This window comes from Pagrus major, chromosome 16 (assembly GCF_040436345.1).
Source record: "Pagrus major chromosome 16, Pma_NU_1.0".
Classification (NCBI taxonomy): Eukaryota; Metazoa; Chordata; class Actinopteri; order Spariformes; family Sparidae; genus Pagrus; species Pagrus major.
The window spans coordinates 19,168,594-19,194,723 of NC_133230.1; the positions used below are offsets into that span (position 1 = coordinate 19,168,594).

The 26,130-nt window shown below is 43.7% G+C and overlaps 1 protein-coding gene across 1 annotated transcript; it reads left to right on the forward strand.

The window, feature by feature from the left end:
* The first annotated feature begins 721 nt into the window (after positions 1–721).
* Positions 722–24,312, forward strand: asap3 (ArfGAP with SH3 domain, ankyrin repeat and PH domain 3). The gene is made up of 26 exons (XM_073483672.1): positions 722–1,086; positions 5,320–5,392; positions 7,745–7,890; positions 9,253–9,327; positions 10,918–10,967; positions 11,461–11,584; positions 12,593–12,678; positions 13,047–13,122; positions 14,054–14,140; positions 14,378–14,487; positions 15,409–15,478; positions 15,566–15,653; positions 15,962–16,010; positions 16,790–16,956; positions 17,098–17,231; positions 17,387–17,478; positions 17,925–18,105; positions 19,053–19,138; positions 19,404–19,519; positions 19,606–19,673; positions 20,809–20,916; positions 21,088–21,307; positions 21,460–21,751; positions 21,892–22,108; positions 22,273–22,404; positions 22,535–24,312. The coding sequence occupies exons 1-26, from the start codon at positions 961–963 to the stop codon at positions 22,607–22,609; spliced, it is 3,048 nt and encodes a 1,015-aa protein (XP_073339773.1). The 5' UTR covers positions 722–960; the 3' UTR covers positions 22,610–24,312.
* The last annotated feature ends 1,818 nt before the right edge of the window (positions 24,313–26,130 follow it).

Consider the following 26,130-nt stretch of genomic DNA (forward strand, 5'->3'; position numbering starts at 1 on the left):
ACATCTATTTGAAAGGGAAACTTGTCCCATGTACGTACTTTCCCGGTCTTTATCCCCTAATTGCTAAGCTATGACATTGGTCAGTTTCAATGACGGCTCCTGGATCAACATTTACTATTTTGTTCCAGGGACAACACTTGCAAGGTAATACCAGGTCATTCCATTGCCCAAAATGCAACTTAGCCACTGAGTGACAACACTGGAGGCAACATATCCAGTTACATGCAGCTTCCTCTGGATCCAGAAAAGGCTTCATACCACTTTTTCACACATGCATTAGTACTCCTCAAGACTTGTACACATGTTAATGTGACATTTTTAATCTAGCATCATTTTTGGTAACAAATCAGAGCTTTTGATTCTCACATTTCTCAGTGATAAAGTATGCCTCTGCCTCAATGCAAGGCTCTCTCTCTGAATCACCCCCTCATCCATTGAAATTCCTCTCCTTGAATTTTAGTCCGTGAATGAGGCATTCTGCATATCCATGGCGACCACACTGCAGACTCTCTGGAGTTTGCATAGAAATGAGAAGTAAGAATGAAAGGAGACGAGGGCAAGGACGCACACACACACACACGCACGCACACGCACACGCACACACACACGCTCCTTTCTCTCTCTGCAGTGTGCCAGAAAGCACAAACATTCCCACGTGATGATGGAGTTTGCTCCCTCCCTCGCGGGGCGGACAATAGCGCGCTGGCGCACCTCCACGCGCACACATTCACAGAGTGGAGTCTGAACTCGGTCAGGACGCAGGTCCTCTTTTCAGGAAACTTTTCACCTCAAAGGCGCTTTTAGGAACCGACACTCTGAGAAATACAGTCTCTTCTCAGCTGCGCACAGTGGAGGAGTAAACTATCCATTTTTTTTTTCTTCAAATGGGAAGTACATGCGCGCGTAAAACTTTGGCTCACTTTTCTGCTCAGTGACTGTCAGACCCGCTTCGCTCGAAACATGCCGGAGCGAATCAGCATTTCGGACTTCGTGGTCCTCACAAACGAGGATCTGTCTTCTCCCGGGACGTCAAGTTTTCAGTCCAAAATGAGCGACTGTCGGAACACGGTTTCGGCCGTGGAGGAGGTGAGAGAGGCGGAGGAGAGGCGGTGCAGAGAAACACGCACCTTTTGTGTGTTGTTATTTACCTGTCCGTAATGCATGTCTTTAAACTCACCTGTAGGGTAGCTCAAATTTCAGTGTGACATCCTTAGTTTTTCCTTTCTTTTTTTACAGCATTGTGGAGTTGAAGCATTACGTTGTAAGTCGTTAAACATTTTGTTTGTTGTTCAACATTGTTTCCAGGTGAGCACAGCAGTGTGAGGGGAAACGTGGAGACTTTGACCTGGGTTTTTCCAAAACATTTAATTTCGTCATTTCATTCCAAAAGCTGTACCTAATGTTAACTGCAACGGGACACATTTACAGAGGGGCAAGTGCAAGGTGCACGTATTGTGCTGACCTGTGTGCACTGGACTCTTGTGAGGACTAAGATTCTGGAAAACTTAGCTGTTCATAAAGTGCAGTGGCGACCCAAGAAATCTTTAGTGGGTTGGCAAAGGGGGGCCGCTGAATGTCTTGGGACAGTGGCTGGCTGACTATTCATTTATTGCTTTTATGGGAAATATAAATGATTCAATTACTGTAAATGAACAGTAAACAGAACCTGGTGTTAAGTATTTCAGCTGAAGGGGAAGCCAGATTGCTTTCATGGACTTAGGAAGCGCAGCATCTACATACTCCAATATGGTAGGCGGCAGTATATGCAGAATAAGGAGAAGAAGAACAACGATCAAACTCCTGCACCTGGGTCAAAAAAGCCCCCAGGAAGAGCGCCAGGCCATAAAGCCAAATTTGCAGATGACAGACACTGTAATTACAATTTTGTGGGCCCCTGGAGCACAGGGGCCCAAAAAGACCTTTTCCCATGAGCTTAGTTTGTGAAAGAAGCAGCTATAAAATGCAGAATATATGGCCTTTTTGAGCGTCACGACCAAAGCAAAATGATTAATTTGGTTCACTAACATTTCGTGAGTCTAGAAGAGCAGCGCTATTAAATAAGTGTACCCCCACAAGTTAGCTGAGGGCTAAGCAGGAAGTTAGCCTGAGTCTAGTGCACACGCTTTATGGGCCCCACAATGCAGAAGCTATGGGAAACATCCAGGTGACTTCATACCCAGACGTCGAAATTGATTTGGCTTTATGTGCCACTGAGCCACCTTAAAGGGAATACACAAGACACTGTCTCTAATGCTTTATCCAGTTAACTAGAGAGTCAAACATGTCGTCGCCAGTGTGGATGGTTTTTCTTACAGTTCCAGAGGAAGACAACACAATTGCAATTTGCAATGCACGCTCCGCAAGTAAAGGAAGGAAAGAGTCTAAAAAGCTATGGAACATTAAATGACCCATCTTTGCTCTCTACATCTTAACCTTGGTTCCCTCAAGTGTGCATAAACTCCAGGCAATTAACTTTTTATAATAGAAAATGTCAATTAATGGTTAACCTCAGTTTTGGCTGGAAAATGATCCACATTGTCCGTCCTTAGTTAGCACTTATGGTGATTTACTGCAGGCTGGGCCTGTTCAGCAGAAAAGTAAAGGTTACATGAGGTAATGTAGCATTCGGAGAGTTTACTTGGCCTCGTCTCTCGTCTCATGGGAGTCAGACTGAGATGGGACACAAACGGAAGACACACATGGCACAGCTGACAGTGTGGCCCCCTGACAGATCAAGGTATTGTTTATGTGAGCGAGCGTGCGTGCTCATGTTTGTCCATGCTTGCAACCATGTCTGGGAAGGCCAGTTTATGCGTTTTGTCTGTTTGAACTGGTACCTTGGCTCAAGGCCTGTTTGAGGTCTGTGTGTGTTTGTGTTTGTTTGAAATCTGTTCTCACAGAGCTCCTCGGGCAAAGGAGGAAACGGAGAGAGGCTGCCACGAACTCTGCCGTAAAACAAATAATCCAAGTGTGCGCACAAGTCGGCCCTTCCTTGTCTGTTTTCGTGCAATATAACAATACGGTTCACTGTAACCCAACCATGTTCTGTTTACGGTCGGAGCTCTGAATCATCTTGGTTTTACTGATACAAATTTAAAACTGGGGAAATTTTATGAAACAATGTGGGCATAATTTTATTGTTTCCTTTGTAATGGTTGTTTGTCAGCAGGAAGTGAGTCTGAAGCAGCAATTCGATTCTACAGTCCAGATATCGTGATATTTCACTGATGAGTTGAGAGCCTTAAAACGTCTGTGAGAGATGAAAGGTCTTCATTCCTGGCTGGAAACCGACTGCTGAGCAGAGAATGGAGACAGCAGAGTCTAACATTTATAGGGAGAGAATAGAATATTTTAGACAGCTGTCTGATGTATTTATCTTGGCCTGATGTTCATATTTATGGCCATGACACACTGGAAAATACATAGCTGGAATAGCTGCTCTGGGGAGGGACATGCTGGAATCCTACACATGTGCACACAGACAGACAGACAGACGCGCACACAGATGTAAATGCAACGGTCCCTTTTATAGACAGATCTATGGTCATTATGTTTAGTCTGCTCAGCTGGGACCAGCTTGATTAATGGCTAGGGCAATGTGTGGGCATGTGTGTGGTTTACGGCGGCAGGCAGGGGGACAGAGACTCCATTCACCGCCACACAAACTCGGCTCCTTGTTACTTATTACTTCTAAATTAGAGGCAACGATAAAGACGGACAATGAATGGTTTCATTTCCTACAGCTATAAGCTGTCACAGGCTTTATGACATTTCCATAAATGTTTTTTTTTAAGTCGGCTCCAAGTTTTTTTCCTGTAATATGTTGGGGGAAAAAGCCTTTAGGTTATCCTGCAGCGGAGTGTGTCATCATGCCTAGTTACTGAGGTAAATAAGGATCAGATGTCTGTTAGTCATGAAATATTAATCTCTGCTGCCAGCAGTCGCACACACCCTGACAGCAGGTGTACACAACCTCGCATACGGGCACAAAAACGCCCTGTAAAGACAGTGAAGGCTAGTTTCAATTACAGGTGGAGCTCATTACACTTTCCAGAAGGCATGTGTTCATTGTCCTTTCTCTGTCGCGACTGACAGGTGTGTTACCTGCCCGTTTGTGTGTCCGTGTGGCGTGATTTTAGAAGTTTAACAAACTTTCGTTGACCTGCACCAGCTTCTTTCCGCTGCTCATCCTGCCTGTAAACCAACCTGCCAACAGAGGAAACTACAGCAGCAGTAGCAACAGCAGGCGACTCCTATCTCTAGTCTTCACTAAATCAGTTTCCCGTTCATTGTCTGCAGAGTCACACAACAGAACACCGCCTTTTAATTAGTGAACCAACGCTTAGGGAGTGGACTTGACCGGGAAAAAGACTGGGGCGTGTAAACAACACCATCTAACAAGGCAGACTCTACATTACTGCTGGCTCATTAAAAACTATTCCTGGTGGTGGCACAGAGGTGGTGCGCAGCTCGGTGAAACAAGTGGCCTCTGTGAGCAGAATAAACAGGATGTCGTTTCAAACCTCGCTGGTTTGGAAGGAACGATTGATTGCCCAAATGCAAGCCTGTTTGCATCATGTGTCATGTTTATGGGAAGGTTTGTTTTCCTGCAGAAAAAAAAAAACCCTCAGTCTGCTCTCATTCTGAGAAAGTGTTGTTTGAGCCTGGAGAGTGACCATCAGTCAGACAGGTGAAGTAAATGCAGTGACATCATTCGGGGTTGTACATGATTGTCTTGACGGAGAGTGCTGACTCACCTGTTCATCTTAGTCACACATCGTGAGAAAACTAAGCTTAACTGAATATGTGCACTAACACACACACACACATACCTCTTGTAAACCTGCACAGAAAAGCAAACACAAGTCAAACATTGGTATGATTATGTGCTAATTCGTATGTCTGTGAAAGGTTGTAACCGCTAATCTGCATGTTGGAGAGAGGGAGGCTTGATCAAGTCAAGCCCAAATCACAAATCAGCATTCCTCAGGGGGCTTTACAATCTGTATAGTGGACGACACTCTCTGTCCTTAGACCCTTGATTCAAGAAAGGGAAAGGAGTCGAGTCTCGAGCCTTTAATTTTCTGTCAAATCGAGTTCCAGGTCATCAAATCAGCCAAAAACAGTTCCTCAGTTGGATTTCCAGAAAACATATGAATTTTAAAAATATATATCGCAATATGAAATAACATATCATGCGGCATAAGAGTTGATTCATATCACCCAGCCTCCATGTTTGAGGCATCGTCAGGTGCACACACATCCTTATTCAGATTTTTGATTGCACATGTTTATCTTTGTCTCACTGTTTAATTCCAGTCTCTGGAGATGGACCTCACAACCCTACAGAGGATGAAGAAGATGATCAAAACTATACATGCTTCTGGACTCGGTAAGTGTCATATAATATAATCTCATTCACACAAGACATCACTAGTTCAAGAAAACGATCCCAATTTAAGGCTCATGCGCTGGCAGTTTTCGGATCTTTATTGGCAGATGGAGTGTGCTCAGATGGCTCGGTAGCTGTTATGATTTCATCCATAGCACTTTGAGGACTTCATATCCATGCTGTCTTCAAATTTTGCATGAAAGTTCAATCTTGAGCTTGGAAATTCATCAAAAGGATTTTTAAGAATAAACTTTCAACTTGTAATACTGTACACACGTTTTTTGTGTATTAATACATTACCAAACTACAACTTCCGACAAGTTACAGAATCCCAGAAGAAGGATGTCTTTCCCCACAAATTCTGCATGTCAGCTTGGCCTTTAGTTTTTAAATAAAGGTCAGCCTCTATTATGGCGGGATGAGCTTCATAGGGGAGCCTCAACATCACTCATTGTGTAAGCCTGACTGAGATGACCTCATCACGCTCATGTGGGCAGTAGTGTTTATGAGTGAGGCCCCTTGTTATGGGACGAGAGTGCGTGGGACGTTGGGTGATTGTGTTTATATCCATACAGAGAGTATGGTTTCGTGGCGTACGTGTGCGTCTGTGTTAAAGTAAATGGTATGTGCGGTTTCGGCAACAACGAGGTGCCGCGCGGTGACCTAACAGATCCACAGGGTCACTGAGTGAATGTTCTTGCGAGCGTGTATGTGTCATGTAGGCCTGCAGTCCGTCACCATGGATCTATGAGACGTGAACGTGCATAAGATGTGAGTGTTCACCTCAAAAATGCGCGGTAGAAAGAGAGGAACTGCGCAACATATCCTGAAGTTGTTTTTCTGAGCTCGCTTACAAGCCTGCTTCCCATTTCGAGGCTTCAACTCATAGTTTTTAGTAAAAGTGAGTCAGACAGAGAGAGAGCGCTGCCCAGAATTAAGCAACCACATACACTCGGCAGCAATAATGAAGTGCTCCATGACTATTCTCCATACGTATTCACTTTACTTCTTCATGTTTTCTTCTTCATCAAAGTAGAATCATATGGGTTAGTTCCAGTAATCTGACAACAGGAGACCTCCCCTTTTGGTCATTATGTTGTTTAACCCCTTCATCAGTCCTGATGTTAATCAACAGCCTGACTCACCATGTGAACACAGACACATTCGTACGCCTACTCCTCCCCCACGCAGTCTGATGGTCCGTTACTGTGTCACACATGCAAAAACACACACACACACACACACACACACACACACACACACACACACACACACACACACACATGGCGAGATGTTTCTCTTCTTTCGCTCTCTTCCCATAAACTGCTAAGTACCGCTTTTCTGCCAAGATGCTGCGGCCTGCGAGTCTGTGTGTGTTCTGGCAGAGGACTGCTGGTATCTGGTTGTTAAAGGTCAGCTGCAATATCATCCTCTGTGACTCAGCTGTTTGTTGTTCGATAGATGCATGTATGTTGTTTGTTATAATACTTTTCTAATGGCCCTTTAGCCACAATGTCTCAGTTCTATTGCTCCCCGCGGATTTTGTCTCCTCCATCCTGCCTTTGTCTGCATTCTTTCCCTAAATTCACATATTCGCTGTCATCAAGAATCTTCCACTTTCGCTTTGCAGCCAGTTTGTACAACTGTGTCTGTCTGTCTCCCCGCTACACTCAGTTTACCATTTTGTACTTATCTTGAAGTGCGAACTGGAGCAGAACTTGACTTGAACTGTGCTCTTTCTGAGAATTTCTTTCTTTCGTCTGTTTAGTCTGCTGGTCGATGTGTTCCTTTACTACTTCCTTAAATTGTTAATCAACAATCACCAACGAATGATTTCATTTCTCCTTAGTGTTGGGATTTCCTAAAGATGTTTCGATATGACTGGTGGACAGACATTAGGTTTTATTTATAGACATTTGCCGTCCGTTTCCCATCTTTGTTGATCTGAAAATGATGACTACCATGGCTTGATTTGTAACTTGTGTTTATTTGATGTCCACAACATCTAAGCCTCACTTTAAAATAGCTGTAGGGTAAAACCTCATTTGGTTCAATGTAAACCAAAGCGGTGCCAGTCGGAGCTCAGATTCTTCTCCATCAGCCTTTTTCCACATGAATTCAACAGACTGGGAAGCCCGCTGAGGTCATGACCCTTGGGAAAGTGACCTATAAGCCCCAGAGAAACATGGGTCTCCTTCTCCACGATGGGTGGAAACCACTACTAATTTATCCCATATGCTTGTCTTGTTAAATACTCTCACTGCAACAGGGCCAGCCAATCTGCCTTCCTCATGTAACTCAAGTCTGAGTCACCATTTACTGTCTATACTCACTTTGTGTGTTGTTTTTCAGCCCACGTGGACAACAAGGAGCAGTATATTGAGGTGCTGGAGAACTTGGGGAATAGCCATCTGACCCAGGACAACAACGAAGTCTCCACAGGCTTCCTCAACCTGGCTGTGTTCACCAGAGAGGTCACGGCCCTCTTCAAGAATCTGGTGAGGAAAAAGGGGGGAGAGGTTCCCTCAAATTAGCTTGGAGTTCAAACCACACACACAAAGAAAAGCTGGTCCATCTAAAATACTCAAATGATGGTAAAAAGAAGGAGGATAGAACCACAAATTTCTCCCTATAAGATGTTGGGTGCACATGTGAGAAATAAGTGTGTGTGTGTGCATGAATGCGTGGAAGAAAAGGTTTTCAGCAGCTGCATTCGACTCCCAAATCTGGGGCAGTCCGGAACCCTCCCACTGATAGTTTCTATGGCGATGATAATTCATCCCAGACCTCCATGTGTGAGCTAACACACACACACACCATCTCACACACACACACCATCTCACACACTCCCCCAGCATGTGTCAATCAAGGCCTCACAAGGGAGACTGAGTAGGAAGAGGAATTGGAGGATCCATAAGACGAACAGGAGGGTGATTTAAGGAGTTGTGCTGCTGAATCGACCTGAATGCGTCCCTCTGTGCTTTGTGTGTGTGTGTGATAATGTGCTTGCCCCACTGCCTAAGTGTGCACACAGGCTCTCATGCATTGATCCGTGTCATTTGTACATGTGTTGACACTTCAGGAGGAGGCATTTCCCCGTGTCAGAACTCCATGTATTATCTATTAGTTACCTCAGCGTTTGGATGCCAACCAAAACAACCCTACCTGTCTCCAGGCCTCTGTGTCAATACATAAAGGTCAGATCTGCAGTCGGCTCAAGGAAGTGGTCGGACATTATTTATGTTAAGAGCCGGGTGCAGCTTGGTTGTCATCCAACAGGATCCATGGAAAGGCTGCAGGAACAGACGTTGTAAATTTTGTTAGTGGAAACTGGAGATTTGTGGATAGGAGATGCAGGATGTATGTAGTCATGATGCATGCATAAGTACAAATGTGATGTATTTCTATTGGGAAATAAGTGCTAATGATGTCTTGCTGTAAAGCTCAACCTGCTGGGGTCATGCTCGTTGTTTTATGATTCATTCTCCCCAGATCCCCGATAGACTCAGTTCATCTCATATCCATCCAAACCTCAAATTGATGTCAACTTCCTCTGCACTGTACACAAAAAAATCATTGCCTCATCATCCGACTCGGATCAACAAAATCTTAATGGTGCAGATTACTGCACGATGTTTTCTTTCAATGAATCACCGGCTCAAAATGACTGAATCACCGTGTTTCTGGGTTATCCACACTCATTCCCAGAAATATAGGTCCACAGGGACATAGGAGTGTGTACAGCAGTGTGTGCATGTGGGTGTTTGCTCACACTGTAAGAGATAAGAGCCACCTGTAACATTAAGGGGGAATATGTTTTGACTTCTATTACTAATCTGCTTTGTTCCTGCATGTTTCAGGTGCAAAACCTCAACAACATCATGGCGTTTCCTTTGGAAAATGTGCTGAAGTCAGAGATCCGGGACAGCAGACTAGTGAGTCTAGATTTCTTTGTTATGAATTCCTGAAAGACTGCTGGCTGAACTGGTATACACATGATGATGTCCTGTATTAGGACGGGGACACTACACCTGCCTTAAAGGAGACATGTTATCTTTTTGTTGTTGTTAGCGGTGGTGGCTCAGGCGTGTGTGAGCTGACCAGTCAGAGCAGACTGGGTATTCAGGAGGGGAGGCCTTTAAGAGACAGACATAAAATTAGCATAAGATGTCTCCTTTGAAGGAAATCCACTCTAAATGTTTTTATTTTATACTTTAATGTTCCATGACATTTTACATTTCAGTTTTAATATGTCAGCAGTAATGATGCTGTCACGTTGAGAAACATCCTGAAGCTGATCAGTAGTTTTTTGATAATGTTTGTTTATAGGTGCTCTCACATTTACATGTTGATCAACAATTCAAAATTAAGGCAATATTCTGCAGAAATTGGCATTGTGTGCGATTTTGTGCCCCCAGCAGTTTCCAAGTGCAACACCACTGTCGTAAACTTCATCCACGTCATTGAGTTGTGTAAATTGATGCTTATTCCGAATTTGATGACAGCAACACTTTTCAAACAAGTTGGGACACGGGTGATCTAAGACTGGGGAAGCTCCCACCTGTTTGGAACATTCCACAGGCAAACAGGTTCATTGGTAACAGGTGATAGTCTCATGATTGGGTATGAAAGGGGCATCCTCGATAGGCTCAGTCGTTCACAAGCAAGCATGGAGTGAGTCATACACATGATTGTATGAAGGATATTACTACACGGGCTTGGGAACACCTTGTAAAACCATTGTAAACATAGTTCCTTTGCAAATGATTGCATCCTGTTTTTATTTACAATCACACGGCGTCCCAACTTCTTGTCCAGTGCTACAGTGAACAGAGCTCCTATGCTGGACTTATTCTAATGTGGGCATTTAAAGAGCCATTCTTTGTTGTAGATTTTCAACTTAATAACATAGATATCACAATGTAAAATCAGTTTTAGGGTGGATTTCCTCTTTAAGCACATTATGCTGCCTGTCTGTGTCGTAGACGCAGCTGAGCCTACTATGATATTGGATAAGATGAGGCTGTTTATGCAGATCATTGCATAAGGCCGAGCTATGTTCCAATACTCAAGCGATCTGTCTTGCACAGTATTTGGCCTCTTGATTCGCCATGCCAACAGACTAGTAAGTAATAACAGGCTAATGCCTCTGTAAGCTGCTGTCACTGCCATGCCTTTCAAACAGCTGATCTGATAGATGAACGTTGCTTCACTGTAATGCGAAGGAAGTGCAAACTGCTACTGAAATCCTGTTCAGCCAGAAAGTAGACCAGCTTAGCTTAACGTGAGTAGTCATGTCTCTGTTTATTAACTGTCTGCCTCCACCCAGGTCTGAGCAGGTAAATACCAATACATGAGGCAGCACTGTGAAATACTGCTTCACCTGACTGTCAATTAAAGGCTTCTGTGTGACATATACAGCAACTTCCCTGTAGTGAATTTTGTCTTCATTAAAACAGCTTTGTTCACAAGTCTCTCCTCTCCTCTTCCTTCTCCTTCTTTTTCTGCTTCTCCTCCTCTCCCAGGAACTCAAGAAACAGATGGAGAAGAGCTGGAAGGAGTACGACATAAAAATGTAATTAACCTTACTCTTACACTTAGATTGTTTCCTCACATTCAGTTCTTCATCTTTAAGCCTTACTGCTGCAAAAAAAAAGAAACCTCAGACCGAGACAGATGTTACTGCCTGAGGAGGACCACGTAGCACATTTACAGTTCTTGCTAGTCTTTTGCTGGGTCACAGAAGTTGCTGTAACAGCAGAGGTTAATAGGATAATGGTCCATTCCCCTCGGCGTTTCTCCATTACATTGCTGTGAAATAAAACTGAGGCACTGCACTTTGCAGCTCTCATTTGATCTCATTTTGGTGTTGATTTAATGTTGTAAGGAGACTTCACCTCGCCATTATTGTCTTTCATTCAACTTCCTCTCGCCCCTCTCCCTCTATAAGAGGAAGTGGAAAAAGAGATAGAGAGCGGATCAGACAGATGAGAGCATTGTGAATCACATTGTGCACATAAATAACTGTCTTTCTTTCTCTCTCTCTTCCCTCCCCCCCCCCCCGACAGAGGGAAGCTAGAGAAGGAGAGGAAGGAGAAGGGCCGGCAGCTGGGGCTGATCAGGACGGAGGGATCAGACGGAGGGGAGGACATGGAGAGAGAGAGAAGGGCCTTTCAGCTGCAAATGTGTGAGGTGGGGGATCAGTGCCAGTCAAAATACCAGACCCAGACACCTTTCACATACCTGAGGCAGGCTTGATTTAATTCACACGGGTGGTCTGCCTCGCGGATTCCATATTCCATCCATGGTCAACTGCTCGGCCAGGCTCAATCCCTTTTGTATCTCTCCTACGATGGGAAAAGTATGTTTTAGGAAGTGGAGCATGAGCTTAATCGGTTGAGTCTTGCAGAGCTGGGTCATATACATAAGAAAGTGCAGTTCAAAGGCAGATGGAAATGCTTCGTGACCAGCACCTGAAAGCCAAATTGGGGAAAATTCTCGTGAAAAGCACAGGCTGTGTTGTTACACACAGGTGGTGTAGTTTCAGCTATAAGTGTGTTAGCTGGAAAAAAAACCCCGAGAAAAAAATAGTCCCACTAACCCTGACTGAGACCAGCTGTTGAGACAAAGAGGAGAGGCAGGGAAAATGGAATTTCCACTTGTTGCAAGCTGCTCCACCCCTCCGTCTCTGCGTCTCTTTCTTTCTTCTCCTCTGCATACATACAACACACACAAATATACACAGGGCAGAAACACTTCAGTGAGCCTGTCTCTGCTTCAGCTACAGAGAAACAGATGGATTTAACTTCAGGTTTGTGGAGCAAAGACGATGCAGTCATTTCTTCCATACAGAGCTGAAAACCCTTATATAAAGCTTCTCTTCTTCAAAATATGCGTTTAGACTCGGGGCAGGCTGGAAGTTGGTCAGAATAAAGCCTCCAGTATGTGTCCGAGTTATTCATATTTTTCCAGTTTCAGTCTACAAGGTTCACTGACTGTTGAAATAAGGAGCATGAACTTTGAAACAATATGAAGCAGTGTCCTGGAAAGCAAGGAGACAATCAAAACAGGATATTAAACATGTGTCAAGGATGAGCCTTAAATTACGGGTGCTGAAAAATGGTGGCTTCGTCTTCACATTCAGGCTGCAGCTGCTTCTTCTTGAGCTCTTTTTAACCGTCTGTATGTTTATGCTTTCAGTATCTTTTGAAGATCCAGGAGCTCAAGGTGCGTCAGGGCCCTGATCTTCTCCAGAGCCTCATCAAATATTTCCAGGCCCAGCTCAGGTCAGTCTCAGCCGACGTTACCCTTTTTCTATTTTTGTGCCGTTTTGTTCTGTGTGTAAAATGGGAACAAGAAGAAAAGGTTTTGACTTTTTCCTGGCCTGGAAGCATATGGTAGATTTGATTTCTACCTCAACGTTTCAGTGGAGGATTTTTGCATAATAGTTGAGGTTCTTTGGTTTTCACTTTTCCTTTTACAAGCTATTATTACCGTTGTTATCCATTTACCCATTTTAATCACACTGAGGGTTTTATGTGGGAGCAGAGTTGCTTATACAGCTTCAGCATGTGATGTTTTGGTTGGTGTGAACGAGGATGTTTGGACTCAAGTGCCACCATGACTCAGCATTTGTTCTTTTTCCTCGTCGCAGTTTCTTTCAGGACGGGCTGAAAGCTGCAGAGAATCTCGCTCCCTTTATCGAGAAGCTGGCTGCGTCTGTTCATACGGTAAATACACGGAAGCTCTTTTTCTGGTGGGTCTGTCTACCTGCATTGTATCAGTCGGGAAAAAGTGAGTCATCTTGTGTCTTCAAACAGATTTGATATTATCCAGCTTTGTTATGATTTCAGAAGAACTTTTGTGATGATTTAGAGGTGACGCACACTCTCTTTCTTTAATGGTTTTCTTCATTTGTCATCAGTTGCGCAGTCCCAATTACTAGGTAAAAGAAGTTGCTTACAGTTAAGCTCTCACAACGGCCAAAACCTCCATCTCTCTCCCCTCCTCAGCAACTCACCCCCCCCCCCCCCCCCCAAGCTCACCCCACAGGCACAGACTGTTATTGGAGTCTTTTCCCAGAAATGCCCCCCCCCCCCCCCCCTTCCCTGTTTCCAAAAGACGAAACTGAAAGCATCCCTCATTTTCATTCCTTCCCTCATGCACACCTATTTCTCCAACCACTCCAACTGGATGGAGCACTGGAAACAGACTGTTAACTGTGATACTGGGAGCGTTAGAGGTTTTTCTGGTTCTGCATGGGCAGAACGGAGACCCGTTCAGACATGCCAGACCTCAGCCTGGAGAAGGAAATTCAGACAGAATCTGTGTTATGGTTCCCAAGAATAAAAAAAGCAGAAATATTTGACTTAAACAGACTTGTGTTGCATGCAGGACCGGCCACTCTGCTGCTTTCACACAAAATGCGGGACCTCCTGGGTTGACACACCCCAGCACCGAGCTCTGTTCTGCATTATTACACAAAGCTCTGATGTATTGTCTTTCCACACCCAATTCTTGGAACAAATATAAAAAAAAAAAACACTGCATGATCCAATAAACGAGTGAGAGCACAAGAAACATGCTGTTCTTGAAGCTAATTAGATTCTTTTATTGCTGCAGTTGAATAAACATTCTGTCATGCTGTTGTGTGCGTTGTAGGTGCGTCTGGACCAGGACGAGGAGGTAAAACAACTCACTCAGTTGAGGGATTCGCTCAGATTGCTTCTGCAAGTGGAGGGAAAAGAGGTATGCTTATTAATAAAGCCTCGTCATACCCTGAGTTGGCAGATCTTCAGTTGCACTTCGTCAGTATGTAAACAAAATGTTGGCTCTGAAAACCTTCAGCAGCAGATGGCTTTTATTGTTTCTTATGACTATCCTATGACTTTGCCCTGCCACAGTTGTTTTATATTGATTTAAAATGAGCCTCAGAGCTGGCTCACAGCATGAAGTAAAGTCCTAAATCTCCATTTTCATCCCCAGGAGTATCTGAACAGGAAGAACTCTGGCAACGGGTACAGCATCCACCAACCACAGGGCAACAAGAAGTATGGGACGGAGAAATCTGGCTTCCTGCTCAAGAAGAGTGATGGGTATGTAAAAGCGTTAGTTACAGTGTTCAAATGTAAGGTTGCAGGGAGTTATAACACCTTCCTTGATTTTGTTTTTCCATTCGCAAAAAACACATGAATTTTTTCCTTTGGTGTAATGAGCCTTACAAAGAAAATGATTTTTTCCTCCTGCCAAAACTATTTATTTCCTCTCGGGTTCACACGTGGAAAGAAAATTCACCTTGGGAAATGTTTTATCACGTTGGAAAAAAACAATTAAGGCAGTTTAAAAGATTTATCCTGGCACAAACTTTTCTTTTCACCAGTTCTCGTAGCCATAAACACAGTAGAGAAAACAATTGTAGCTCATTAACAGAAGTCATTTTAGTTCAAATCTTCAAACATTTACTGGTGCGTATTTCAACAAATTATAACATTTCACAGTGATAAATGCTGCTCACTGACTCTGTCGAAGGCAGTAGCATTCAGAGCTGGTTGAAGAGTAAGCAAGGAAAGCATGGAGGGAGAAAGGGGGAACTTTTTCTGCCCCACCTGGTCTTCATTATTCTGAGATGAAGATTCAAGCAGGGGCCTCTCCTGTGGAACTTATTGGCAGACTGGCTAACTGAACGGAGCCAACTTTTGCGTCATGCACACACACACACACATACAGAGAGCTAGATTACAGTGTGATAAGGAGAGGGGATGTGGTTCAGTAGGGCGAATGGGAGACAGGAGGAGATCAACCTTTCCTCAGGCCACTGACGGAAAACAGAGCACATTCTCAGCCATTTTACCCGATTCAATCAAGATAATGAGAGTGAAGAGCAGTAAGCTGCGCCAGCATTATGTGTAGATCCCATTACTCAATTCAAGGCTACATGTTAACACTGTTATCACTTAATGCACTGCACAGATATCATCCATGTTTTCCTCAAATCGGATTGATTTTTTTCGTTGCAGGATCAGGAAGGTGTGGCAGAAGAGGAAGTGCGGAGTGAAATTTGGCTGCTTGACAATTTCCCACAGCACGGTGAGGACACGTGGGCTAAAACTGTCACCAAGCATTCAGATCAGACCAAAGTGAATACATATCCAATACATATGTGTTTGTCTTCAGATCAATCGACCGCCAGCCAAGTTGAACCTCCTGACCTGTCAGGTGCGACCAAACCCCGAGGACAGGAGGACCTTTGACCTGGTCACTCGTAGGTTCACTCCTAACTTTTGACCCTTAACACTTTACCCTCCACGCATCATCAGTAAAGACTCGAAAGACTCATCTGCAGTGCAGCTGTTTGGAAGCTTGCAAACACATTAATAGATTTAGATAAACGATTGTGATGTGAAACAGCAGCGATCGTGCAGCATGCTTGTTTTATGTCATTTCTAGTCATGCAACCTTTATTTCTGTCATCCTCTTAACTTTAAAACCATCTTCACTCCCTCCTCTATACAGCACTATATTTCCTAGATGCACTGACAGTGTTTACCCACCATTTACCCTTCTCCATAGATAATCGGACGTACCATTTCCAGGCAGAAGACGAGCAGGAATGTGTGATGTAAGTGTTGAACTACTACCGGAGGATGCATGCCAGCTGTTTTATTTCCCTTTCTCTTTTTTTTTTCCCCTCATAGTGTAAGCAAGTTGTTACATGTCATACACCTTTATTGGAGCTCAGGTAAGAAGCTGTGCAAGGTTAGAAATGGCTCAGATTGCAGTGTAGAGGAGAGTGTACTAACAACGATAAAGTAGTAGTATAATCTGATGATGTGTGCAGTAAAGAAGGGCTGACCAAGGACAAAAAGGCAGGAAAAACAAAATGATGCAGAAATAAAAAGCTGTCCTCTAGGAGCCCCCCTGGCCCCAGCTGCCGATGGGTGGAACTTCTTTTTCTAGCCACAGACGGCGAGCAAGGGAACGCTGTTTTGTGATGTGGGGATTAAGGGGAGTGCATGTGGGTTTCTCTGTCCCCTACCCTCCCATGTGTGTGGGCCTCCCATCCCCAAAGATTCTTTGATGTGATGAGCTGTGTGAGTTTAGTGACAGAGGAAGATGGAAATGGTTTGTAGAGAAAAGTACCAGTGCTTGCGAAATAAAAAGATGTGAAGGTTTGGTCTGTGTGGCAGGGAAGTCTTGAAACTGAGAAAGTGAGAGTGACTATGACTTATAGACAGTTGAGCAAAGACAAATGCAAAACACATGTTGGAGCACTTTTGATCTTGTGGGGAAACGACTGAAATGATCGATCCTTTGGTTTATCTTGGTGCCACAAGAAACGTTTTGACTCTGTTCTCTGTTATTAACCGTATTCTTTATGTATGTGTATCTCTACTTTAGTTGGGTGTCAGTGCTGCAGAACAGTAAGGAGGAGGCACTGAACACAGCGTTGGGAGGAGATCAGCTCCACCTCCAGGACAGCGGGCTCCAAGAACTTGCCCGAGCCATCATCGCCGAGCTTCGACACATGCCAGGCAACGAGGCCTGCGCCGACTGTGGAGCTCCAGGTCAGCCAGGCATTGTTGTTGATGATCATTGTAGAATATAATATCTTCTAGCCTGTTCCATGTATTTTACGAGCGAGATGTAAGCAACAACATTCATTTCATATCAGTTCATTGTGCCTTTCTTTGCTCTGTGTGTCTCAGATCCAACATGGCTGTCGACCAACCTGGGCATTCTGACCTGTATAGAGTGCTCTGGCATCCACAGAGAGTTGGGTGTCCACTACTCCAGGATCCAATCACTCACTCTGGACCTTCTGAGCACTTCTGAGCTTCTGGTACTAAATGCACACATGGAGACACACAAAAACAAACCCAGTCCTGGTGGATTTTGTTTAGTCAGGATTTCCTAATTACACTCATTATGTAACCGTCTGTCTTTCATTGAAATGCTTCAATGTCACATCTTTGTGGCTGGATTGTGTCATTTCAGTTGGCTGTCAGTATTGGAAACACCAGATTCAATGACATCATGGAGGCGGGCCTTCCAAATGACTCTGTCAAACCATTGCCGCAAAGTGACATGTGAGTTCCTGATTTCTTTTAACCTGTCTATCTATAGGACTTTGATAACACAGAATTATTTATTTTTCTCGCCCAAATGTTTTAATGCAAAAATAAACCTGCAGATGACCTGTAACTGCCTCACTAGCTGCAACACAATGGGTCCACATCATATATCATTACATGGTCCAAGTTCAAATGTAATAACTATTACTGAAAATGAAGACTTAACACTTGTTTTCCTCAGGAAATATTCAGGCGCCTGGCAAAAAAAATGCAATTTAATGACCTCAAGATACCCCTGCCTGAGAGTAACAGGGGCAAAAACTCATTATAGTTGTGTATTTCCCTATTTACAATAACGTCATGTTATAATAGAGTCGTCCTGGAGTTTGACTTCAGTTTGATGATTTATATTTATTATACTTGGTGTATTCTTCATTAAAATGTGTTTACTTATTGACCAGGAATGCCAGGAAGGAGTACATTGTGGCGAAGTACGCCGAGCGCCGGTATGTCATGCGTAGAGAAGAAGCAGATCCCGGCCGGCTTTACGACGCTGTGAAGAGTCGTGACCTCACCTCTCTTCTTCAGCTCTACGCCGAGGGAGCCGACCTGGCTAAACCTCTCACGCTGCCTGATGGACAGGTAAAGATCATTTACAGCCACATGGAGATTTCCACACCTGCTTCTCTTCCTGAAATGTGTCCCATTATGGTGGGAACGCATGTAATAAACCTCCATCATCTTGAGGCAAATTTTAAGTCTTAACATGCCCACAGCTGTCACGCATTTAGATTAAATGACAGCTACATCCTGACAAGGCTGCCCACCCGGCTTGCTAAAAGCAATGTTTCAAAAAGTTACTAACTTGTTCCGGTCACTTAAGAACTGTGACTGAAATGGCTAAAAATAGTACACATCCTCCATGACTTAAAAACATGTTAAGACGTACAGTATGTAGGATGTGTGGGGATAGTTACAGTATGTGAAGTATGTGTTAATTGTCCTCTTGTGTGCACGGTTCAAGTGGGTGGGTAGTCTGAGGCCCTCCCGTCTCTTCTGGCCTCTAATCCAATCTTTCCCTCCCTTTTTCATCCTCTCATCGCGTTTCCTGCCGCCTCTGCTGTCTCTCTTCAACGCCTCGTCTCCTCGTCTTTAATCACGCTCTACCATCCCGTCATACACTTCCTGCTCAGCATAAGCACCGCGTGTAACACTGCTGACTGCGCCGAGTGCGTGTTTGTTTGTGTTGGTTGGCCCTCGTTTATTATTTCAGCTTTTAGGTCAGAGCTCGTGTCTCCTGAGAACAAGTGAGACGAGCTCATTGAATTACGCAGGCACTTAAGTCTTTCCCCTGCCCCTTCTCTCTGCGCTTCACATAAACAGACATGTTTTCACTTTTCAGCACACAAACAAATATGAGTTGCACAATTAAGCCTCTGACATTAGGTTCATTGTATTCTAGTAGCATGTCTTAGACCTGATTGTCAGATACAAAACCCAGCCACCTCAGGCCACTGACTGACAGTGAACTGGTCTCTTTTGAGGGTCAACAATTTTTCCTAATTTGTACTCTTTTCCTCTTGTTTAAGGGGATCAAGGAGACAGCTCTCCACCTCGCTGTGCGTCTGGAGGAAAGGAGCTCTCTGGCGCTGGTGGATTTCCTCTGTCAGAACAGGTCAGACACTGACAAGTAGTGAAGTATGATGCCTATCTCCTTTTTGTATGAAGACAATTGATCAGTTTTATACAGTGGTGTTGCACTCAGGAAATGTGGGGGGCGCCAAATCGCACAGACCGTTATAAATGCTTTAAACTGCATTAATAACGGTCTTTAAAATGTGTTAAAATTGTAAATTTAACTTGTTGAAAGCTGCACAAACCCTGTCAGAGAGCTGATGATATTTAACACCATGTGTCTGTACTCTATGTTCGCTCTACAGCAACTGTCTGGAGAAGAGAACAGCAGAAGGAAACACAGCTCTTCACTACAGCGTCCTGCATCACAAGCCAGAGTCTCTCAAGTTACTGCTCAAAGCAAAGGCAGCCCTACACACAGGTACCTTTAACTTTATCTTCTTTGTTTTTTCCACCTGGTGCGATCAGTAAATACTTAAAACATTTCTTCCCTTACATCTCCTATAGTGAACTCTTCAGGAGAGACGGCCCTTGATGTTGCACGGAGGCTGCAGCTCGCACAGTGTGTTGAACTGGTGAGACCCCGCTTTTTTCCCTTTGGATTCAGCCTTTTTAAGTTTTGATTCATAAATTCAAAGAACACACACAATCAGGAGGTAAGTTCAACGGAGGAATCCAGTTGCAACATTAAAATGCCTACCACAAAGCCAACTCCAGAAACAAAACAAGACTTGAAACTTCCCCAGCTGGAAATACTACCTAGAAATAACTCCCCGTGCAGCAAAGCTCAGCTAAGGACTCACTCCCAGGACAAGGAATCTTATCCTCATCAGGTCCCAGTGTGCATCATTTATAAACTGGTTTTATTTTCTTACCGGCCATCTGCCCTGCTGAATCAGACCTGCCTTGTGTAATATCCTGTTTGATTGTGCACAGCCTTGTTTCACAGGCTTTGTTGTTTAGAGATCGACTAATGTTACACAAGTCAGCAGCTTTAAAATTAACCCTGTTACCCAATTCACTAAATTTCATTTTGCATTGAGGTGATCTCCTTCTGTTTATTAAGCTAGAAGCTGCAATGAGACGTGGGCTGTCTCTGGACTCTAGGCTCCATCCTACTTGTTTTTCATTTTCATTTTCTGAAACATCTGCGGATTTGAAGGTTACACTGACATGACTGATAATTGCCAGGCAGGAGGGAGTTTTCTGTCAATAGTTTTTTTCCCAAAATTGCATAATGATGAATGATGGCTTGTGTTGATATTGTTTATAATCCTGCCCTGTCCATTTTTTTTTTGTTATTATGTATCAGTCTCAAAATATTGAACAGCTAGCACTGAAACATTAAAATGTTTGTACTTATCTGTACCTACAACCAAGTACAGCTAAGAAGCAGAACTACTTGAGCATGGCATTGGAAAAATTTGGTTTGATTAGAGCCAAGTGCAGTTACTGCATCATGAGATAAGATAAAATAATCCTGAAGGGGAATTCAGGTGTTACAACAACACAAGGACATAAATAAGTCCAGATAAATAAACCTAAGAAGTAAATTAATATACTGTAAGTATGTAAAGTAAAAAATAAGAACAGATCAAATAGAAAATAAGCTTTCATATCATAGCTATCTTATCCCTCATATCGTATGTATACTTTTATAATGTGGAGATGAGAGTATCCTGAGTGTTTGTATGTGTGTGTGTATTTTAGTTGGAGCTGGCCCAGAGTGGGAAGTTTAACTCTCAGATCCACGTGGAGTTCATGTGGGAGACACAGTCCCAGGAGTTTTATGACAGTGAGGATGACCTGGATGAGAGGGTAAGAAGCCAACGTCATTACTGACTTTGTGTCTCTGCCAAAAAAGCCTTAGCAAAGTTTGGAGCATAATAGTAGAGGGGTTTTCCACTGCAATGTCTACTCTACTAATGAGGAAAACACCTTAAATTCAACAAAGAAACTAACCATGTACTCATTTCTACTTTGTTCCAGGTGAGCCCACTGCCCAAAAACCGCTCTCCTCCGTCCTCAAATGGAGGTGGGGCCTTTGCCCGCTGGAGTGTGGCTGCCGGTGCCAATGGTGGTGTGGGGAGCAGACCATGTCAAACCTATGAGAATCTAGACTTCCTATACAGAAATCCTCCAGCCAACAGCGCCCCCTCTGGAGCATCAGCACCACCACCACCACTGCCAGCTAAATGCATCCAGAGAGGTGAGATACTGTAGTGTGGAAGACTTGCCTGCATTACAAATACCACTAATCTTTCATCTTAGAAAAAAAATGTTTTTATGATTGCATCTACTGAAATTTGCAAAGCAGTCCTGCTAGTATGAAAGATGACTTGATTTTCTTCCCCTCCACAGGTCGCTCTGACCCTCAGATTTCGGTCACAACACAAGAAGGCAACCCTATTCCACGGCGCTGCTCTAACCCAGCCTCCCACTCCTCCAGTCCCCAGACACGGGCCAGACATAGCTCTCCTTCAGCCATCACAGAAAACCAAGGTCAAGGGGGAAAACCACCGAGGTCTCCACTTGGACAAGGAGGTCTGTTCAGGGGACAGAAGCAGAGCTGGGAGGGCCAGTCTGGTGCTAGCTCTGGCTCTCAAAGCAGCATCACGTCAACATCCTCTCAGAACCACATAGGGCCTGTCAGGTGAGATAGCGCTGCTACAAAGATAGTGTCATGTGTAAATAAGGCCAATGAAAGGATTCAAGTTTATGCCATGACTAAAAACAAGAATGTAAATATCTGGTTTTGTTCGATCAGTGTTTCTTTAATGTGACACCCTCCAGTTCAGAGAAGACCACATCGTATCGTCGGACCAGCAGTGGAGGAGGCAGCCAGGGGAAGTGTGGTGTGATGTCTCCAAGCTGTGTGGGCAGCCAGGAGGAGCTGTACTGCAGCTTAATGGGGAATAGTCCAGGCCTAACCCTAGCTCCGGCTCCAGCACCAGCGCCGTCATCCTCGCCTACCGTAACCTGTGGCCCACGACCCCGCAGGAACGCAATGGTACAGTCATACCGAAACCGCTTTTTATTGTATCGTGCCTGTAGTTTAAGTCCTCCATATCGTAAACTATAATTCCACAGGACTCAGAAAGGGCCTGTGAGATTTCACAGTCAATATAAATTTGCTGGTGGCACACTGAAGAGTATATCACACGTCTCCTGCAGGTTTCTGGCAGCAGGCCACATCAGAAGCGTGTCAAGGCTTTAGTGGACTGCAGAGCAGTCAGCTCAGAGCAGCTCGCCTTTTTCAAAGATGAGATCATTGTGGTCACGGCCACTAATGACCCCCACTGGTGGGTAAGTGCAACTACAACTTCTTGATTCCATTCCAGTGCCTTGTCTGCTTCTCTTTCGGGTAACAATGTGACAGATTAATAAGAATGTGAAATAAATTCATGTCATAAATATTACATCACTCTTGTTCCAGGTTGGCCATATAGATGGGGACCCTAGCAGGAATGGCACTTTTCCTGTCAACTATGTACATAAACTGACAGACTGAGGAGACATGGAAGCATGAAAGTACTGTAAAGTAACATCTAGAGGAACTGAACCCAGATGGGATGCTTACTGGAAACTTACAGTGGATTTTATCTACAGGAGAGGACAGTGTTGTTCTCCTGGATCTAACTCAAACTCGAGGGTTTGAGCAAACTGAGAATATTTCCACATGAGGATATACTAGCCAAGGGATACCGGAGGATATAAATGGTGCTGTTGTAGGGATTTATTCCCTTCAACATTTACTCATCAAGGAAATCAACAAGGGAACTGAAGGCTTTCACAGCCCCATAAAACATCTCATTCCAAGGACAATATTTTCTTTCCTGTTGGTCTGGCCTTGGTTTTTTTAACTACATCATTTTTCTCTGCTTGTCTAAAACCATAAACCACTATTAATAGGTACGGATGCATCTGTGGTTGAGGTAGAAACTGCTCTAATATCCATTTAACCATTAATGATTGCAAATGTTTAAGTTGTCCATACTGATCTAGGATCTGTACCTAGAGGTAAAACTTACCTGCAGGGCAAAACCCTCTAAGGCACTTTAACTCACTGAGAAATCTTCTCAGAGCTGTAAATGTGTACCGAGCCAGGATGGAGCTGCTTTTTGTTCTGAACGGAAGCTGTCTAGTCTTTTTTAAATCACAGCATACTGAGGACTTGGACTTGAGGTTCAAACCTGCCCAGTGTCTGTTGCAGCCTGCCCTGGGACTCCCAAAGTGGCTCTGTGCCTGCCAGTCTGTCTCCAACAAAGCGGCAGGCGTCTGGGCCACAGGAGGAGAGATGTGAAACTTCAGCTCAGCCATCTTGGCAGTGGGCACAGCTCACAGGGAGAGTGGAGGATCCAGTTTCTTTTGGCTCCAGACATCCGTCTCTGGAGAACCAGGAATAACAACGGTGTGTTATAAGAGAAAAAAGACTCTGTTCTACCAGGAAATGGCACTTAAGGAGAGCTTGTTAATAACAGCACCTCACTGCAGTAATTTGTTCAGTGAACACACACTTATTGTGGACACGTGTGTACTGCCAGATATACACAAGCACACTTGCACTTACTAAACACACAGTAGCTTCCAGGATGTTGGGATCCTTTAGGGAAGAGAGGAGAGTTGGGAGTAGGAGAGGTGTGACTGCTCCACTTTTTATAACTATTAACACATTTCACAGCTATTACACACAATTTGTTGTACATAATTGTCTAAAAATGTCCACTGATGTACAGTATATATCACCTGTTTTCTCATCTGCATTATAAAGGATTGTATCATTATATAGTGTTACTTCATGTTGGCAATTTGTTATGATTAGATGTCATGTTTCCTCTGTTCTCGTTCATTATTTGTCTAAATGGCTGTCAGAGTAAAAAGAAGGTTGCATAATCAGTGTTCAGAAAGGTTCTCGTCTCACTGCGCTGAAAACAAACACCTACAGTGACAGTTGCAGTGGCAGGCAGGAAGCAGGTGTTCACTCCCTTTTAATCATTCCCGAGTTGAAACAAACTGACGAGGAGTCTGTCTCTGCTCATGCAGTGCTTATGACTAAGCAAACAAATCACGAGACGGACGTGTTGTCAGGTAATTGTGGAGCAGTAAATGACTGTAAACAGGAACTCAAATGTAAACAGTAGTAAATTAACTCATCAGTCAGTATATTTGTAACATACACATGAAACGTGTTTAATAAAGTGCCATTCAGTTTTATATAGTGTAAATCATGTGATATTTTTCTGTCTGGCATGAGTAAAGTGGGAAATGTAGCATATAAAAAGCTTCTTCCTACTGATGTGTGTGATGAAACTGATTCCGACATGGGTTTGGTGGCCATGATGACCTTGCACAAACCCTGCACACTATGGAAAAATACAACTTGGCAAATGTCAAAATTTAGAAGCGCTGGGGTAACACTTTATAGTTACATCATATACATACATAAATAATGCTTGACTCAAGATGATTAATGCTGTTAACTATTTAAAAGGTGCAATATGTTACAATTTTAGTTTCAAACATTCAAAGATTACGGAGTATGAAGAAATAACAATTTTGATGTGATGTCAAAAACATTTATGTTTTGTGTTGCAGGCATATCTATAGCAAGTTAGCATGCTAACCAGCTAGCCCCTAGCCTTGCGCTCCAAGCTCCCAGTCCAGACAGAGTCAGCTAATATGACCGCTAGCTCCATGGTTAAGCTGACTAGCCAACGCCAGCAACAGTTAGCAGCAGTTAGTGGCTAATCTGGTTATATGCTGCCCCCTATTTGTTTTGAATATGAATTTCTATGGCCATTTCTATGGTCTGTTTGAATTCTGATCTACTGTTTAAAAAAGTAGTGTAGAGATCATTACTCTCAGTGAAACAACCCGGGGTAAATAATTGACAAATTGAAATGGAATAAAATTAAATAAATGGGACCCATACATTCTCACAGATGCATTTCCGGCCTCCTCCCAGCTTTTCTCCCCCTCCTTCTACTCTTTGTGCCTGTCCCTAAAGCTAAATCTCTCCATCCAGCTTTCTTGGCAGCTTTCCCCACAGCTCTCCATCCTCCCAGGCTCATTTTGTCTCTGTCCGGACGTTACTTAGCCCTGATCCTGGATGATGAAACTCCAACCTGTCACTTACATAACCCGCCACCTCGTTTACAGCCAGGATAATAGTGCCATGGCCTATTCTGCTCAGCCAACTGAGTAGCCTCTACGCACACACATTTCCCACTGTTAGACTTGCCTCTGTGTACTAATGCACATACCAAGCACTTTCAGTAATGTTACTTATACAACAATCACTAATGCTCTCATTCATTTTATGTTTATCCATACACACATGCAGACATGACACATATAATTTAATGTAATGTACACGCTGTGGAATATAATAGTAATCCATGAAATGCAGAGGAAAGCCTGCACTAATCTCTGGATTTATAAAGAATAAAAGTGTGGTTTGGGTTCAATATTAGCTTTTTTTTAATGCAAGTATGTCAAGTTTTTACGCATCAGCCTCTGTAATCTTTAAAGATCAAATATAATAGAGGATGTTCTAACTTTCTAATACCCTAGATAGTCAGATCTGCCTGTCTAAAAGCCCTTCACATGGGTGATGCCTTTCATTAAGTGAGCAGCAGCAGAAACATCAGCTTAATGTTACTTCACAAATCCTGGCTGGTAATAATGAGCACTTGGAAGTGGGATAGATTTCCAGTAAATCTGCCCTTTCCATCTGAACCAGGGGGGTTATCTAACCTCCACTTAACCAAATAATCAGCTGTAAGAGGCTCTGATGAACGAGAAAAAGACTCAGTGACATTGAATGACTGCGTGTAGCTTTTTCTTTCTCGCCTGCAGCATCTTGTTACGTCAAAGAGCAGTTTTCTGCTGATCCGACACTACACTGCTGCGGGCTGCTGCAAGGTGACCCCGTTTACATCCTAGACCTCCCACACAACTGCAAATAATGTAATATTTAGAGATCCCACCTGACTGAGCACTTCATGTTAGCAGGTTCTAGCAGAATCCCAA

Coding starts and splice junctions, on each gene's coding strand:
- asap3 (XM_073483672.1), top strand. CDS start 961: ATGCCGGAGCGAATCAGCATTTCGGACTTCGTGGTCCTCACAAACGAG. Junction 12,679..13,046: donor TATTTCCAGGCCCAGCTCAG/GTCAGTCTCAGC, acceptor TCCTCGTCGCAG/TTTCTTTCAGGACGGGCTGA. Junction 13,123..14,053: donor TGGCTGCGTCTGTTCATACG/GTAAATACACGG, acceptor TGTGCGTTGTAG/GTGCGTCTGGACCAGGACGA.